This window comes from Camelus ferus, chromosome 16 (assembly GCF_009834535.1).
Source record: "Camelus ferus isolate YT-003-E chromosome 16, BCGSAC_Cfer_1.0, whole genome shotgun sequence".
Lineage (NCBI taxonomy): Eukaryota > Metazoa > Chordata > Mammalia > Artiodactyla > Camelidae > Camelus > Camelus ferus.
Window position 1 is genome coordinate 25,544,125 of NC_045711.1, and position 16,708 is coordinate 25,560,832.

General features: G+C 52.4%; 2 protein-coding genes across 4 annotated transcripts; both read left to right on the forward strand.

Annotated features, from left to right (window-relative positions):
- The first annotated feature begins 1,391 nt into the window (after window positions 1-1,391).
- CD300C (CD300c molecule) lies at window positions 1,392-4,889 on the forward strand. Of its 2 annotated transcripts, none has more exons than XM_032456909.1 (4): window positions 1,392-1,828; window positions 2,075-2,404; window positions 3,355-3,460; window positions 4,575-4,889. In XM_032456909.1, the coding sequence occupies exons 1-4, from the start codon at window positions 1,768-1,770 to the stop codon at window positions 4,759-4,761; spliced, it is 684 nt and encodes a 227-aa protein (XP_032312800.1). In that variant the 5' UTR covers window positions 1,392-1,767; the 3' UTR covers window positions 4,762-4,889. The 2 variants fall into 2 exon arrangements, with proteins under 2 accessions (XP_032312800.1, XP_032312801.1); XM_032456910.1 differs by having other exon boundaries at window positions 3,358-3,460.
- A 1,922-nt stretch (window positions 4,890-6,811) lies between these two features.
- Window positions 6,812-15,535, forward strand: CD300LB (CD300 molecule like family member b). Of its 2 annotated transcripts, XM_014551778.2 has the most exons (5): window positions 6,831-6,968; window positions 10,341-10,483; window positions 11,764-12,093; window positions 13,328-13,415; window positions 14,075-15,535. In XM_014551778.2, the coding sequence occupies exons 2-5, from the start codon at window positions 10,474-10,476 to the stop codon at window positions 14,373-14,375; spliced, it is 729 nt and encodes a 242-aa protein (XP_014407264.1). In that variant the 5' UTR covers window positions 6,831-6,968; window positions 10,341-10,473; the 3' UTR covers window positions 14,376-15,535. The 2 variants fall into 2 exon arrangements, with proteins under 2 accessions (XP_014407263.1, XP_014407264.1); XM_014551777.2 differs by lacking the exon at window positions 10,341-10,483 and having other exon boundaries at window positions 6,812-6,968.
- The last annotated feature ends 1,173 nt before the right edge of the window (window positions 15,536-16,708 follow it).

Consider the following 16,708-nt stretch of genomic DNA (forward strand, 5'->3'; position numbering starts at 1 on the left):
GAGGAAAAGGAGCAGCAGTGTTGGATAACTCAATCTTCTGAAAGCAGGTGAGAGCTGAGGGAATGACTGAGTCATTCATTCATTCAACAGCCCAGTTGTTGAATTGCGACCAGCACGTCCAGGAAGGACACCGGGCAGGAAGCATGATGTCGCCCCTGCACTCATGGGCCACTGTCCACATGGAGACAGACATGGAACCCCAAATCACAGGTCTGATGAAAGCCAAGAGGGAAGTGTCAGATGGGCCAAAAGGAACCATCAAAAGGGAGCCAGCCTAACCTGGGAGGGTCGAGGAAGGTGTCCAGTTAAGCCCATTGGCTGAGTCAGGCAGAGGAGGAGGAGTTCCAGGGCCCAGGCAGGTCTGGAAGTGGGGAGGGCGGCAGCACGGGGGTGGATCTGTAGTCAGGATGTTGAGGCGAGCTCTGGGTGTCTGGGGACCACCATGAGCTGTGTGGAGACAGTCAGAACACGCGGCTTCACCTGTGATGAGTGGGAGCCACAGAAGGGTTGAAGCAGAGCCAGCTGCCTCCACTGCATTCCTCAGTGCTGCGCACTGGGCTGCAGGTGCTATTGCCCCGGACAGGAAGTGGGGAGGGTAGGAGATCTGAATTGGAGGAAGCAAGCAACCTGATTTGTGCATGACAAGCTTGAGACGCTGTAACAACAACCTACCGGAGGGAAGGAAAGCAGGCCCTCATTACCCCATACCACTTCCAAGGGAAATATGACATCAAGAACCAACACATCGTGTGAACAAGACACTGAGTGAGGACAGTCCTGCCTCCCATCTGCTAGGCAGGTCCGATCCCAGCTCTGCACCTTGAAGAGGCTCCTGGTTGTCACTGGGGATCCGAGAGGGGCACCAGCACTCGGTGCCTTTGGGGTCTCTTGTAAAACCTCCCTCTCTGTGCCAGTGAGTCGAGGGAGGCTCAGTCTCAGCCCCCGAGGCCCCCAACTTCCCATCCTTCCCACTCAGGTCTTCCACCTCTGAAGTCTTACCCATTCACAGTTTTCTTCCCTGATTCTCAAAAGGGAGTAGAGTTTGGCAAGAGGACAAGAATGAATTAGGGGTCTTAGAAGGTTGGTCACTGCTGCTATGTGTCTAAGTCTGGGAAGCAAGGTGCACAAGAGGAAAGAAGCCACAGCCTGAAGGATTGGTACCCGGGTTGGGAACCCAGAACCAAGACGAGACCTTTGAAGTTGTCCGGCATCACTGTGCCAACGTGTGTGGCCGGAAGAGGAGCTGAGGGTCTCACAGGGGCAGAGCTCTGTGGGTGCCTGGAGCTGCAGGTTGGGGGACACAGCCCCTCTGTGGTCCCCACCAAGGCCAGAGAGGATGGATGTGACTGTCTGTCCTGACCACAAGGAAATGACGCATCACAGAGGCGGGAAGGCCCCACCCAGGAGGAACCCATCTTGGCCCTGCTGTGCGGGGCTGCATGTGAGAGAGAGAGGAGCTGCTGGGAGCTGTGAGGAGGGGGCAGCATCCCCGACCGAGGGACCCTGGACCTGTCCAGACACTGGATTGAGAGAAGCCCAGGGCACCAGGTCCCTGGACCAGCCGGGCTGCCTCTCTCCCCATGCCTCCTGCACCCTGATCAGCTCCAGTCACTGTGGAAGATTGTGAAGACATAAGACAGGGCTGGACAAGGAAGCAGAGAGGCCCAGAAAAGCAGAAGTGAGGACTGGAGTGAGTCCTCTGAGGAGGGTCCACCCTGTCCCTGCCCAGGGTCTGGCGCTGCTGCAGGTGACATCTGTGCTGGAGGAATGACCCCGAGGGACGGGGCCCTGTGGCTGCCTTCAGCTCTGCTGCTTCTCCACGTCCCAGGTGAGGGGCTCAGCCCTTTTGCGGGGAGAGGAAGGGGCGGGGGTGGAGGTGGGTGAGCAGCAGCGCAACAGGAGGGAGGGAGGGCAGGCAGAGAAGCTTCCAGGTGTGGAAAGGGAGGACACCCCAGGTGTGGTCTGGCTGATGGGGGGTGACTGATGTGAGATGGGGAACTTTGGGGGGTGACCCCCAGGGCATCTCTGACCCCGGTCCACCTGATGAGGAGCCGGACTCGGCTGTGTTTTCCAGGCTGCTGGTCCCTGAGTGGCCCCCACAGAGTGACGGGCGTCGTCGGGGGATCGCTGAGCGTGCAGTGTCGGTATAAGAAGGAATTCATAGATCATATCAAATTCTGGTGCAAATCCCCGTGTTTGTTATCATGGAGGATGGTAGAGACCACAGAGTCAGAGAGAGAAGTAAGGAATGACCGCGTGTCCATCAGGGACCATCCTGCAAGCCTCACCTTCACAGTGACCTTGGAGAACCTTAGAATGGACGATGCGGGAACATACTGTTGTGGGATCGATAAATCACTTTCATTTGACCTCACCTCTGAGGTTGAGGTGTCTGTGTTCCCAGGTGAGCTCCCCCACTGCCCCACCGGCACCAGCACCAGGGCCGGTCACACCTTGACCCTCAGAGAAGAAGTGGAACAGAAAGGCTGGACAAGGACGTGAAGAGGGGGTTGGGCAGTGGCTCGGGACACGGAGTAGGTGTGTGCGCCTGCCCACGTGTATATCTCTGTCCCCGTGTGGGGCCTGCCCTGGGGCTCCCCCCGACATAGGCGAGGCTGGCAACTTCCTGGCCCACAGCGAAGAGTGTCCTGCGCTTGGGCCCCTACGCTGCCTGCTGTCCTGCAAGGGCCACGTCCACTCTGAAGGGGACCCCGTGTCTCTTTCTGGACCTGTGCTTGGTCCTGCCTGCAGGGAACCCGACCATGACGGCATCTGCTGGTCTCACTCTCACATGGCCCCGCCCCACACAGGCCAGCCCGGACCCTGGGGCCCCGAGGACGTGAGATGCGCCCTCACTCTGTGCCCTGAGTGGTGCCTGCTTGAGAGTCCACGCCCTGCGCTGATCTCCCCAGCCCCGTCCCCAGCTCCTAGTGTATGTCCTGCTCTTGTGCTGGCCCCAAGGTCACCAATGATCCTTCCAGAAACAGAAGGGCCTTCTGTGGTTTTGAGGCCTTCTGTTGTAACCCTAAGGAAAGCACAAAAGGAGCCCAGACCCCTGAGTTGGGCTTTCTCTGTTCCTCTGGGGGACTTCACCTTGCCCCGCCGGGCTGACCCTGCCCCTCTCTCTTTCTCTGCATCTCAAAGTGCCCACCTGGCCAGGGTGCACCTGGAGAGGGGCTGAGGAGGGGCCCAAGGTGCAGGTCAGGCCTGGGTGCAACCACAGGGGGATGCCAAACGCAGCACATCTTTCCAGATGACCTGAGTGACCTTGCCTGTGTGAGCAGTGCCACACCAGTGATGTAGAGCGGGGACCCAGGGGGAGGACACTGGGCCTGACTCATACTTCTCCCTTAGCAGCCAAGAGGTCCACAAGCACCCCAGATTCTCCCACGACCCTGCTAGCACCCACCTGGAGCACCGTGTCTGGGCAGGAGACCCCCGATCCTGGTCAACACTCTCGGTAAGGGGCCCGCATCCCAGGGTTTCGGTACCTGGGTGGCTTCTCTGCGAGGTGAGCAGGCAGGGTAGAGGGACTTGGGTCATCTGTCTCTAGGTCCCTCATTTAATTCCACACTTAGTTGTGAAGATCCTACTAAGTGCCTGGCGCTCTTCAGTGGGTACAGTTGTGAACCGCCCGGACAGGAAGCTCCTCTGACAGAAGCTGTGATCTAAGGGGGAATTCACACCATGAACAAATCGACATGTAGTTAGTATATAAATATGGCAATTTGTGATAAATGCTACGGAGAGACAGTCATCACTGAGGTTTGGCGAGAGCCTGTGTGGGAAGGTGACTGGGTTTGCTGTTTAATACACGATAATCAGGAAAGCCTCGCTGATCATCATTTGAGTGGAGATCTGCAGGATTTGGGGAGCCTGGCATTCATGTATGTGCAGGAAAAAAGGGTCCAGGCAGAGGGAAAAGTGAGTACAAATGTTCCACAAAAGGAACCTGCAGGACCCCTGCCCAGGGCAGGGCAGGAAGCAGATGGTCTGGGCATCGGTGGCCCCTGCACTCCGACCCCTGCCTTTCCCAAGCCCCTGTCAAAGTGTCATCCTGTTGAAGAATCCAGGCCCTTGAGGGAGGATGGAGCTGAGGGAGGTCATTCATTTATCCCATCAACTACTACGGACCTTTGGAGGTACCAAGGCAGTACCAGTTTCTCCCTGTGATTAAAACAAACAGTCCCTTCCTTACAGGGAACTGCTATTTGTAGGAGAGCAGACATCAGACAAACAAGTCTATTATTGATTCCTGTGCCCGAGATAGGGTACCTCCCGAATGTGGAGGTTTATGAAGAAATCCTCCTGTCCAGGTCCCGTCTGGATGGGTCTCCCTTGCGTCTATCCAGTGGCCACGCCCTGCCTATGTCCACAGTCTTAATTCTCAAGGGCAATTATTAAGCAGAGAGAAAGGGGCAGAGGCACACAGGGTGGGGCTGCCTGCCCGGGGGGTGGTATTTATGTGCATCGTCATGGCCTCAGGACCTGGGCACTGGGGTAGGGGAAAGTCGAGGGCACGAGGGCCACCCTCTGAGGATGCCACTCACTGTCTGTCACCATGTCCCCCACAGGTCTCTGCTGGGCAGCGTCCACTTCCTGCTCCTGGTCTTCCTGAAGGTGCCCCTGCTCCTGGGCATGCTCGGTGCTGTCCTCTGGGTCAACAGGCCTCAGAGGAGCTCTGGGAACCAGCAACATCTCTTGCCCATCCATCCCGACCCAGGACCACAGCCTCCTCTGGTGGATGGTAATGACCTCTGACCAATAAATCCAGCACCCCTGTCGTGTGTCTCTCAGAATACTCCATAAACTTTTGGGAAACAATTTTTTCCTGCAACGTCTCATGCAAACAAAAGAATATACCTAATAAATGTACTCTTCCAACCAGGCATACTCTTCAACACTTGAGTGCTCACCTTGCTGCTTAAGTCATAAACATCATGAATACTTCTGAAGCCCTAAGCTCCTCCTCTAACTCTGAATGAGGGGGTCATAGTTTAATGGGTGCAGGGTTTCAGTTGTACAAGATGAAAAGAGTTACAGAGATGGATGGCAGTGATGACTACACAACATTATGCAGGTATTTAATAGCACTAAACTGTACGCTCAAAACAGTTGAGATGGTAAATTTTATGTTATATGCATCTAACCACAATTTTTTAAAAATTTAAAAATGTCTTTTAATAACATCATATTATTTTCTCCTTAGAGCTTGTTCGCATATTTGCTAACTTTAATTATAAATCTCTTATGTAGTTATTGTTATTAAAAATGGTATCTTTTTCATTAAATTTTGAAGCCACACTTTCCATGAGTGACATTTGGACACAGATCATGTATCTATCACACGGATCATGTATCTATCTAGCAATCCTGCTAAAAATTGGACCCATTTTTTCAGTTTTATGTGTAGACAATCAATTCATCTATAATTAGTTAGAATTTTGTTTCTTCCTTTCCAACTCTCATATCTTTTGTTTGTGCCATAACTTAATCAGTGTTGAATGAAGTAATGACTTTCAACACCTTTATTCTCCTCCTGCTTTTTAAGGGAAGTCTTTTTATGACTCACCGTTGGTTTCAGTGTTTGCAGAACATTTACTCATGAAACCCTTCTATTCCTAGCTTATCATGAATCGTAATGGATTTTTCTTTAATGCTTTGCATGCATTATATTTATTTATAACTATATGATTTTTCTCCTTTATTACATTACTGTGATGAATTATATACATGTATTATGGAGGAGGGGTAATTAGGTTTATTTATTTATTTTTAATGGAGGTCCTGGGGATTGAACCCAGGACCTCGTGCATGCTAAGCACACACTCTACCACTGAGCTATACTCTCTCCCCTTCCCAAGACTTTCTTGGTGCCCCCAGGGCCCTGGTGCATGACCAAGACCTCTTACTTCTCCAGCCCTTCTGAATGTGTCCTGCGTCACCAGCCTACAAGAGAGCTCCTCCCTCCACAGTTGGCTCTGGACACCTGGGACAAAATATCTTTACCTGCCTCCCAAAACTGTTCTTCAAGAACAGTTTTAGCTACTGGGTTGTATCTATAGCAATCGGAATTAAATTTTATCAGGTTAAGGTTAGAATTTGTCTTATTACTAGTGAGGAAACCCAGTCCACCAGCCTCCTCTCAGCCCCCTGTCCTGGGCTTAATTTATCCTCCTCTTCATCTAGTGTCTGAAGTCTTGCCCAGGTTATTAATAATAACCCTGGTTATTAGAGTGCTAACCCTTTCTGTCCTTAGAACTTCACGTACATTTTCTCATTTAATTCCCTTAACAATTCTTATCAGTCCAATTTACAGATACAAACACTGAGGCTTAGAAAGGCTAAGTTGTCCACTGTCACACAGCTTATAAGAGGTGCTTGTGGAGCTGCGGTCTGTGTCATCTCACAGCCTGCACTTCGTGCACTTGGCTGTAACAAGGGCCTTTGAACAAATGCATCGCCAGGTGTCCAAGCATGTTCACCTGACCCCTGAGTTGGGGGTGGTTCTTTGATGCTGGGACCCGTTATTGTCTTGGAGAACCATTTCCGGAATTGGCACCCAGACTGTTGTACCCCCTGGACCAAAGGCCTGACAGGCCAGATCCCCCCTCCTCTGACCCTTCTGTGGACACATCTCCGCCCCCCTCCCCATCACAGCCCCTTTGCTTCCTCTTTCTTACCTAGTGCAAAATCTCATGCCCTATGACCCAGCCCTGCTAAAAAACAACCCTCCTTTTGCTGAATAATTAAAAGCAGGAAATACTCACTGTATAAAAGGAAGTGAATAAGTAAGAAGCTCAAAGGCGAGTTTGGACAAGCCGAGGGTACAAACCTGTGCTCAGACAGAATTTTGAGCGTCCAGCCGGGGTCCAAGTGTGACTCGTGGGCACGGGTTGGAGGGGCGAGGAGCCTGGGAGGCAGCACCATGTGGCTGCCCCCCGCTCTGCTCCTTCTCAGCCTCCCAGGTGAGTGCGGCGGTCAGGGCAGGGCTAGGGTGGGGGTCGGGGGTGGGGGTGGGGTCCGGCCCGGTACTGAGAGAGGTGTCACATGGAGGAAATGGGAGGCAGCTTCGTTAATTTATTCAGCAAAAGCGTGCTGGGGGCCTCTTTATGCCAGGCATGCATCAGGCTCTGAGGACATGAAGGGAAAAGAGAACTAGGACTGACCATTCAAAGAGGAGCAGGGAAAAAATTAAAAAAAGAGCCAAGTGGGAAAAGCATTCCCAAGAGAGGGAACCGCATGGCCAAGGGTCAGCAGCTTGAGAAAGGACAGTGGGTTTGTGCAGAGGGACCTCTCCATTTGCAGAGAGCCTTGGGGTGACTGGTTGGAAGTGAGGCTGGGAACTTGAAAGCCAGGATTATGAAGGACCCGGGACATCATGCCCTGGAACTGAGACTTTTGAAGAGGAAATTGCTCAGGGACCTAAGTGGGCGATGGGAGGGGCTTCTCTTCTGTGGAAAACCACTGCCCACACTTAGAGGACACGAGGGGACAGTGTGGGAGTTCGCACCATGTGTGCAGTGTGTGTGGGTCACACAGCCTTCTCTCCAGGCCTGGGGACTGACCACCTGACACATACAGATGGTCCGTTGAGGGACCGCGGGAAAGAGCACGGCCAAGGTATCGGAGAGCCGAGTTCCAGTCCTGACCGGGGCGCGGGACGCGGCCAGTCCCTCCTTGTTCTAAGACCTGGACTTCTGGTGTGAGTGGGGGTCCCTGAGCCCTTCTAGTGCTAATGACACAGGACTCCTCTATTCACATGGATACAAGCAGATGAGGGCTGTGGGCCTTCCCCCTAAGTAACACTGCCGTTGCTGGTTTCGTTGATGATGCAGAAACCTTGTGACGCCACCCGTAGACCAGCTGCGAGGGCAGCGGCTTCTCTGGGATGGCCACGTTCATTAAGCGGGGCTCCGAGTGGCTCAGAATTCCCAAAGGACCGCGGTGCAGAAAGTCTGCACCTCCTCTAGGGCTCCAGCTTTGCATTTGAGTTCCAGGACCCCCATCTGTTCTCTCTTTATCCCAACATCCAGCTCACCTGGAGGCCAAGAAGAAGGGTATCACACCCTGCTACACGCACTCACACAACGCACTCACACAATGGAGGTGAATACAGACACCCACAGGGACTCACACCCCCGTTCACATCTACATTCTCACACACTCATAGTCACACTCATCCGTCCACACACACGTGCACACACACAGGCACAACACACACACTCACTCACAGAGACACAAAGTGATACACACACTTAAACGGTCCCACACATACACACAGTCTTTCTCATTCACACAACTTCACACACACACAAACACACACATACACAGTTAAACACATGTGCGCACAGGCTTACACAAGTCTCCCTCACACACACACACCCCACACACACATCTGAAGGCTGAGACCCACCGAGGCTGATCTGTGTCTCGGGGAGGGTGGGTGCTGCAGAGATAGGATGGGGGTCCCTCCACCGTCAAAGCTGAAAAAATGTGGGCAGGGGGTGAAGTTAGTCAAGGATAAAAAAAAAAGTCACCCCACCAAGTTTTCACCTCCAGACACCAATAGCCACTGGGGTCACTTCCGTGAAAGGAGAGAAGGTGGACGGGGAGCAGCCAGAAAGTCCCAGCTTCCGGGAGGACAGTCTCTCGTCTGCTTGGCTACCCAATCCCCCAGCAACCCTGAGAGGGACGCAGTCACTGGCATACAGCAGGCGCTTAGTAAGTGTTTGCAAGTGGAAGAAGAGACCCCTGTTCTCTCAACGAGGGAAAGTGTTACAAGAATGACCAGGGGCCTGTCATTCAGACCTGTACCCCAGAAATCACTCTCCCGAGCTCGGGCTGGCAAAAATTTTCAGGGGCGCCAGAAGCCACCCTGGCCCCTTAAGTGCAAACTAAGACGGGCTCAGACCCGTCCCACAGCCCCACGGGCACCTCTGCTCTGAGCGCCCCCATGGCTGCCTCATTTTAGGTGTCATTTTGTCATTGCGGTCAGCCCAGGGGTGGAGATCCACGTTGTCTCGATTTTGAGACAGGACTGTTCACGCAGGGATTTTCCACACGAGGCAAACCTTCCCGCGGGACTGACACGAAGGAGAAAGCTTATATCTCAGACTCACAAAAACAAAAAATTGACATTCAGACCGGCTTGTGCTTTTAAAACCCATTAGCCCCGTTCCCTGGAGCTCTGCTCCCAGCTCGCCGCAGTCTTATCATTTCTCTCCCTCTCTTCCTTCGAACCGAACACACATAAACCCAGTGAAGAGTTCCATCCATCACAATGTGTGTTTATAAAAGCCTCCCACCTATTTTTTCAAAAACAAGCCCCATCGCATTGTGAGTGCTTTGCTGTCAGAATGAATGACTGAAGCTGGGATTAATGAAACTTCTTTTTCAAAGCAGCAGCATCTCTTCCCTGCTGTTTGTGATTGTTGGCAAATAGAATCTGTGTTGAACCTCTGCTTTCTACTATAGCTGTGTCATGTTTTTAAGGGGTAAAAAATGACCCTCTCTGCTGATTCTTGCATTCGATTTTTTTTTTCTCTTTTGGGGGGGAGGGGAAGGTAAGTGGGTTTATTTATTTATTTTTTAAGTGGGGGTACTGGGGATCGACCCCAGGACCTCGTGGGTGCTGAGCATGCGCTCTACCACTCAGCTATGCCCACCCCTGTGTTAGATTTTAATTTACATCAATTGCTGTTTTTAGCAATCCGTCTCCTAATCACCTCCTTTTTAATTCAAAAAATTATTGCTTTATCCGTTAATGATATTGTAAAGCTTTAACAAAATAGAAATGTGTGATCTAGAAAGTGAAATCCACCGCCCCCTCCAAAGCCCAATCTCAACACTAACCACTGGTAAAAATTCAGAACACGTATTTTCTGATTTTTTACCCTGTGCACCTGCTTTAGAAAAACCACAGAAATGGTATCACAGATACTCTGTTCAGCAACTTGTTTTAACCTGATCATAATATATCTGGGACATCTTTCTTGTCGTATGGGTGATTTGTCTTTTCCTTTTAGCCGTGATTTATTATGGATGGGCCGTAATTTATTAGCCCCACCTCCCATTGGTGGCATTTGGATTTGTTTCCAGCCTTTACCATTGCATCCTTATATTTCAGCATCCTTATGCTTTGTCTCCCACTGGCATGGAAATTATAGTTAACCCTAGCCTTGAAATGATTATGTCCCAGATCATAATGACCAGCTTCTGTTCAAAAACAATCATAAACTTTATTGATACTGACCAGGATCTAGACACTGTGCAAAACACGGGGGTGGGATAGAGAGAAAACAAACAAACAAACACGGGATCTCTGCTCTTTGGAACAGAGACAGAGAGAAACACTGCTAAGAATGACAAAATACCAGCGCAGCATTCAGGTCCCTGCAGAGGGGCGTGGAGCCAAGAAAGGAAGCCGTTCCCGTTGGGAAGGGGACTAATGCTGCAAAGATTGAATGCTGAATGTTGAAGGGTGAGCGATAGACTGGCGGGGGGTGGGAAAGGGCAATGACACAGCTGCCTGGGGGGGCGCATGGGGCGAGGGGAGAGGAAAGTGGGGCGGGGTCACGGGACGGAGTGGGAGGCAGGGCAGGAAGAGGCACTGGGCAGAGAACTTGGATCTTGATTGTAAAAGACTTAAATGCCAAACTAAGGCATTTTAAATCATTCTGAGGCACAGAGGAGTGGCTGTAGGGGAGGTCCTGATAAACGTCTAAGTGCTCACAGCAGGCGATGCTGAGGACGAGGTGGGGACAGTTTTGGTACAAAACTCTGGCAGCAGCGAAATGCAGAAGGGATTGGAGGAGGGGCGCAGTGGAGCTGGGGACCCCCCCCCCCGATGCTGTTCTCACCATCTGAGCACCAGATGAGGTCCTACTGATGGGCTCTCACTGATGGTGCAGCCCTCATATGTCTGGGGTTCAACGCCCATCCAAGTCCCATGACAACCTGCAAGCCATTCTACAAATAAGGAAGAAAGACTCGAGGAGATTAAGCAACTTACCCAAGGTTTCCCAACTAGTCTGTGGCAGATATGTCTTCCTACGTCCAGAGCTCATTCCTTTTCTGGTTGAGATGAGCTGTCTGTGGACAGTGATGGCAGAGGGGGAATTTGGCTTACAAATATGGGTTTGGGATTCATCAGCATCTAGGCGGGGGAGTGGAAAATCACTCCGTGGGGTTACAATAAAGTCAGACCAGATGAAGGCTGGAGGGAGAGCTCGGGGCTCCCTGGAGGTGTCGCTGCCTCTCACTGGCTCAGATGTGACACATCTCTTCCCACCTCTGTGTCCAGTGACGTCGTGTTGGTAGCCTGAAATCAGCCATGGTGGGAAAATTTATACTGTGGAAATTGGAAAATGTGCCAGACTGGAGACTTCCCCCCCAGATGGCTGGTTGTTAAATATTTATCAACATGTTACTGTTTACATTAAGATTTAAAGAGAGAGGAAGAGAAGAGAAATCAGTAGAGACCTCGGGGGCAGAGTCATTGGAGAAGAAGGAGGAGGCCAGCGAGAACAGTGTTGAGAAGACAAGGAAAAAGTGTCAGAAAATCAGATGCCGTGAGCAGGTGTAGGGAGATGGGGAACCAAATGGGCCAGAACACCGTCCCCTAGGGAGCTGGTGGGGACTGGGACACTGGACAAAGGAGAAGGTAGACATGAGGCATCGACTGGGGGCTGGCCGGGAAGGACATCAGTGTGTCCTGGCTCAGGCTGGCAGGAGCTGTAACTCAGGATCCTTTTTTTCCAGGTTATTTCTCCATCCAAGGCCCAGAGTCCGTGCAAGGCGTAGAGCAGGGATCCGTGACCATTCAGTGTCGCTATGACCCAGGATGGGAGACCTACAGGAAGTGGTGGTGCCGAGGAGAAAGGTGGGAGTCATGCAGGATCCTCATCCAAACCGAAGGATCAGAGCAAGAAGTGAAGAAGGACCATGTGTCGATCAGGGACGACCAGAAAGGCCGCGTGCTCATGGTGACCATGCTGGAGCTCAGACAGAAAGACACCGACACTTACTGGTGCGGGATTGCGAAGACTGGAACTGACCTTGGGGCAAAAATTAAAGTGACCATTGTCCCAGGTAAGAACTGCCTCATGTACACTGCTCAGGACTTGAAGAGTGAGGGCTTCTGCCTTGCTCCTCTCCAAGGGTAGAAGGTAGTGCCTGAGAGCAAGTGTGAAAGAGAACGAGGGACAGACAGACAGATGGGAAGGAAGTGGGAGGAGCCAAGACAGAGGAGCAGCCCAGCGCAGCTGCCCCATCCCATCCCTGAGGCCTCTCCGAGGCACGTGCAGTGATGTCCCAGGGCCTCACTCTAGGAGGTGGTCAACCTCTGGTAGTCACACCCCAGACCTGTCGTTACATGGAGGGGGGAAGGGGCATCTGGGGTAACCCAGGGGTTCCCAGTGCTGAGCCCCAGCAACCTGGACAACTCAGGGTTGTTCCAGCATTGCTGGTGCCTCTCCTCTCCGGGGACCACGCTGCTCACATAAACCATCTTCATAGTTTCCCATAAAGATGTTTCCTCCATCACTGCCACTGTTCACTATTTCACCGGAATGGATCCTCTCAGTCACCAGCCCTCCGGAGTCCTCCCACTTCATTACCCACCCCAATAACTAGATGCCCCATTTCCAGAACTATCTGTTCTTTTTTTTTTTAAGGGTTTTTTTTTTTTTTGAGGGGGGCGGTAATTAGGTTTATTTATTAATTTATTTTTAGAGGCAGTACCGGGGATTGAACCCAGGACCTTGTGCATGCTAAGCGTGTGCTCTACCACTTGAGCTATACCTTCCTCCTTCTAAATTTTTAACTTTTTTTAGTTTTTTTAATGGGAAGTACTGGGGGTTGAACCCAGGACCTGGTACATGGTAAGCGTGCTCTACTACTGAGCTGTCCCCACCTCCGGAACTGTCTTACCTGAGCTGTGTGCAGGCTCTGTTTGAGTAGAAAGGACCAGGGATTCCCCCCTCCCCCCGACCCTCAACTAAAAGTCCTACTTACAAGGTCAGTGGAGAGGGTGTAAAAAGATTCCCCCCCCCCACGGAATAAACTGCAGTGCTTCCTTCTGCTTAACTTTTATTTCTTCTTGTCACACCTGAAAATGATGAGGGAAAACGTGTGCTGTGATTCAGATGACTTGACAGAAAGGGGAAAAGCTGGAGGGGCTGAATCCAAAGAGATGAAGTCTCCTGATCCAGGGAGGGGGGCTCCCGAGAGGGCGGGCAGGCGGGGGTGGCGTTGTGAGGGGGTCACGAAGCCCCCAGTCTGTGCCGATAACCTGTGGCCAACTTCCAACTTTGCCTGTGTATAGAGAGAGCTGTTCTGAACACATCAGAGAGCCTGCCCTCCGGGACAACGGCCAACAGCATTCTGGCCATGTCCTCCATCTCCTACATCAGGTGAGTGACTGTGGTCCTTTCTCCTGCCCCTCCCTGGGGCATCTCCTTTGGAGTAGCCAAGCCTGGGGACTCCTGTGCGGTCACCAGATGTCAGAGCCCAGCATAGTCAGAGTCAAGGCCCAAAGTCCGGCCACCGTGTCTGTCAAGCCCACATTGTTCCCCATTGTCCATCTTCCCGTGCTCGCCTGGCCAGAAAACCCCTCTGCAGACCTCTCCTCTGCCAGCATCCTCCGCCCGTTCGATTGTCAACAAAAAGCACTGATGACCTAGTGGTTCCCGGGAGACAAGACATGAATCTCCAGGATGTAAGTCAGCAGGGAGGGTGATTTGGCAACCCGGAGCTGGCGTTAGCGGGAGCCGTGAGTCACACAGGCAGGTAATCAGCTGTCGTAGGTGACCTGTCGGTGCTTCTGCTGAGCTGAGAGGCGCTCCGGACAAAGGTGAATTAGAAAGAAAGGTGGGCCTCGAACAGAGCGAAACCAAAAGCCTGAGGTTATTCGGAGGAGCCCTGGTGGTTGTCGGGGAAGACCTGGGAGTGGGGCTGGCAGGTCCAGGGTCACAGGCTTTGCTAAGCCGGCCAAGGCACCCCGGTGTCAGGGCTCTGGGGTGATGGGGCCTGGAGGGGCCCAGGGCTCTGACCACTCTGCCCGCTCTCACAGGACCCACTACGTGCTCCTGGCGTTTGTGAAGGTGCCCATCTTGCTCGTCTTGGTTGGTATCATTCTCTGGTTGAAGGGATCTCAGAGGGACCCTGAGGAGCAATGGGGACAGCCCATCTATGCAAACCTGTCCTCTGGCCCACTGAACCTTACACTGATGGATGAGCAGAAACTTCCAGCCCCGGACCCCCTTTCCAGAGGAGACACGGGCCGTGGAAGAAACACCTCTGAGCGGTCAGGATGCAGTGACTGTGGCTGGGGACCCTGGAGGCTGGCCAGACACCTGCCCTGCCCTGTCTAGCTTGAGGACAGCGCTCAGGGCCCTTCCGATGCATCATTGCCAGCTGGAGTGCCAGCCCCTCGTTCCCACTTCTTTGGGTAGCAAGTACCCCCTCCATCCCACCCCATGCCTGGGGGTCGGGGCGCACCGTCGGGAGCCGCTGGGATAGAGCCCAAGTTCAGACAGTTGTGTCCCCACTGCTGGAAGAATTTGGATGCAGAACCGGAGACCGAGGCCCACAGAGAAGCAACAGGGATGCAGAAGAGAGAGGGGGAGCCCTGCCTGGAGCTGTTCCCTCCATGCCTGAGACCAGCTCACCATGCTCTAGGTCTCAACTTCTGATACGTGGGGTTTTTAAACATTTTTTTCTTAAGCTTGTCAAATTGGGTTTTGATGGCTTGTGCCCCTAAGAACCCTGACCAATGCACACACACACAGACACACACACCCTAAGGAGGGTGATTCTGTGGAGAGTCCTGGTTCTGGGTCGTGAGAGGTTGGATGGCCCCTCTGCCCAGGGAGGGTGATGCTCTGGGTACATGGGGCTGAGGAGGGGCCCAGTGCTGGCCTTCCTCCCCCTCCTCCTCCCTCCCCCCCCATCCTTCCCCATCCTCCTCCTCCTCTATCCTGGCTCCCCTAGCTCCCTGCCCCCCTCCCACCTCTCAGGGACTGGGGCTTCCTGGGGGCTGTGACTCGGGAGTCCAGCCCTCACTTCTCCCCTCAGCACGACTGCTGGGATCCCCGGTGGGGCCGCTGGGTCTCAGAAACTACCTCCAGGTCAGGGGGGGTGGTTATAAGAGCTGTCTGGTTAAATGACGTTGTCTCTTTTCAATAATGTTGTTTAAATAAGATGAAAGAAAACTGTCTGAGGGAAATAATGTTGCCTCTCTTAAATGAAGTTGTTTAAATCATCTTAATAAGTACAGAAGTCTGAGGGGAAGAGGCCTCTTTGAAAGGCCTCACTCACAGCAGTGACACCCAGGGATTTGGTCACTTGGTGTCACATGGGTCGTGGTCCTCGGACCAAAGGGAACTTCACTTCACGTGAGGAGAAACAGTCCATCTGAGATGCAGCCCCTGACCCACACCCAGGCGAACACACACGTTTGGAATGTTTCCCTATGGTTTTTTCCCCAGCTCTATTGAGGTATCATGGACAAATAAAAATTATATGTACTTAAGGTGTAAATGTGATTTTTAAGGTGCACACAACATGATGATTTAATAGACATGTACGTTGTGAAACAAGTACCACAGGCAGGTTGACACATCCATCACTTTACACAGTTAGCTTTTTTATTTATTTTAATTTTAATTTTAGTTTTTTTTTTTTTTTTTTTTTTTTTGATGTGGTGAGAACACGTAAGGTTGACCCTCTTGGCAAATTCCCAGTGCACAACACAGCGCTATTAACTGTAATCACGGTGCTTTAGATCCCCAGAGTTATTTACCTGATGACTGAAAGCTTGAGCCCTTTAGTCAGTCTCTCCCATTCCTGCCCCTGATCCAGCCCCTGTAGCCCCCTTTCTTCTCCCTGGGTCCATGTGGAATGTTTCCCTTTGAACACCTGTGAGGACGTGTCCACGTGTCCTCCTTTGTCCTAAGAGCTGGGCCCTGGTTCTCCGCCTTAAGAGGCCACCAGAAAAGGCCTCATCTGGAGACAAAGGAGAAGGGAATCTTCCAGTCCCTGGCACAGATGGGAGCTGGAGTCCCCCCACCCCCGCCCCATTTCCCAAGGATGCTGTAATCCCCTCTCTTTGTCCATCAGCCAATGGGAAACTTTCTCGCACCTTGCACTTGGTTTAGGGCTCTGGGCAGTGACTGGCCTGAAATTTCCGCAGTGCCAGAAAGGACAGAATTTGAGCCAGACTCAGACTCTTTGAGTCGCCCTGTTGGGGACCAGGGTGCACAGTCCACCAGCTCCAGAGGCACCCGCTCTGTGAATACTTGGATCCAGCCTCCCAAAGACCCGACCAGACTCAGGGGCACAGCAGCTCTGCAGGGGGCAAAGCCAGAGAGGGGCGAGGGGGCCACTGGCGGTTGCCCACCCATTGCCAGTGGCTTCCCGCAGTTCCTTACTGTTGATATTTACGAAGTCCCTCATCTCGTCGGAGATACTGTGGTCGGGTTGTTAACTTCTCATAACGTCATCAAAGAAAATCCACTGGCATAGGTGCCCCCGTCTGTCCCCAGCACCACCCCTGACACACACACACACACACACACACACACACACACACACACACACACACACACGTGCTCACATGCTTCTGGGAATTCCCCTGGCTTCCGCTGAAAGCTGTCAAGCAAAACTTGCTTAATATGCCCACTGCTCAATGTTGGGACAAAGATAG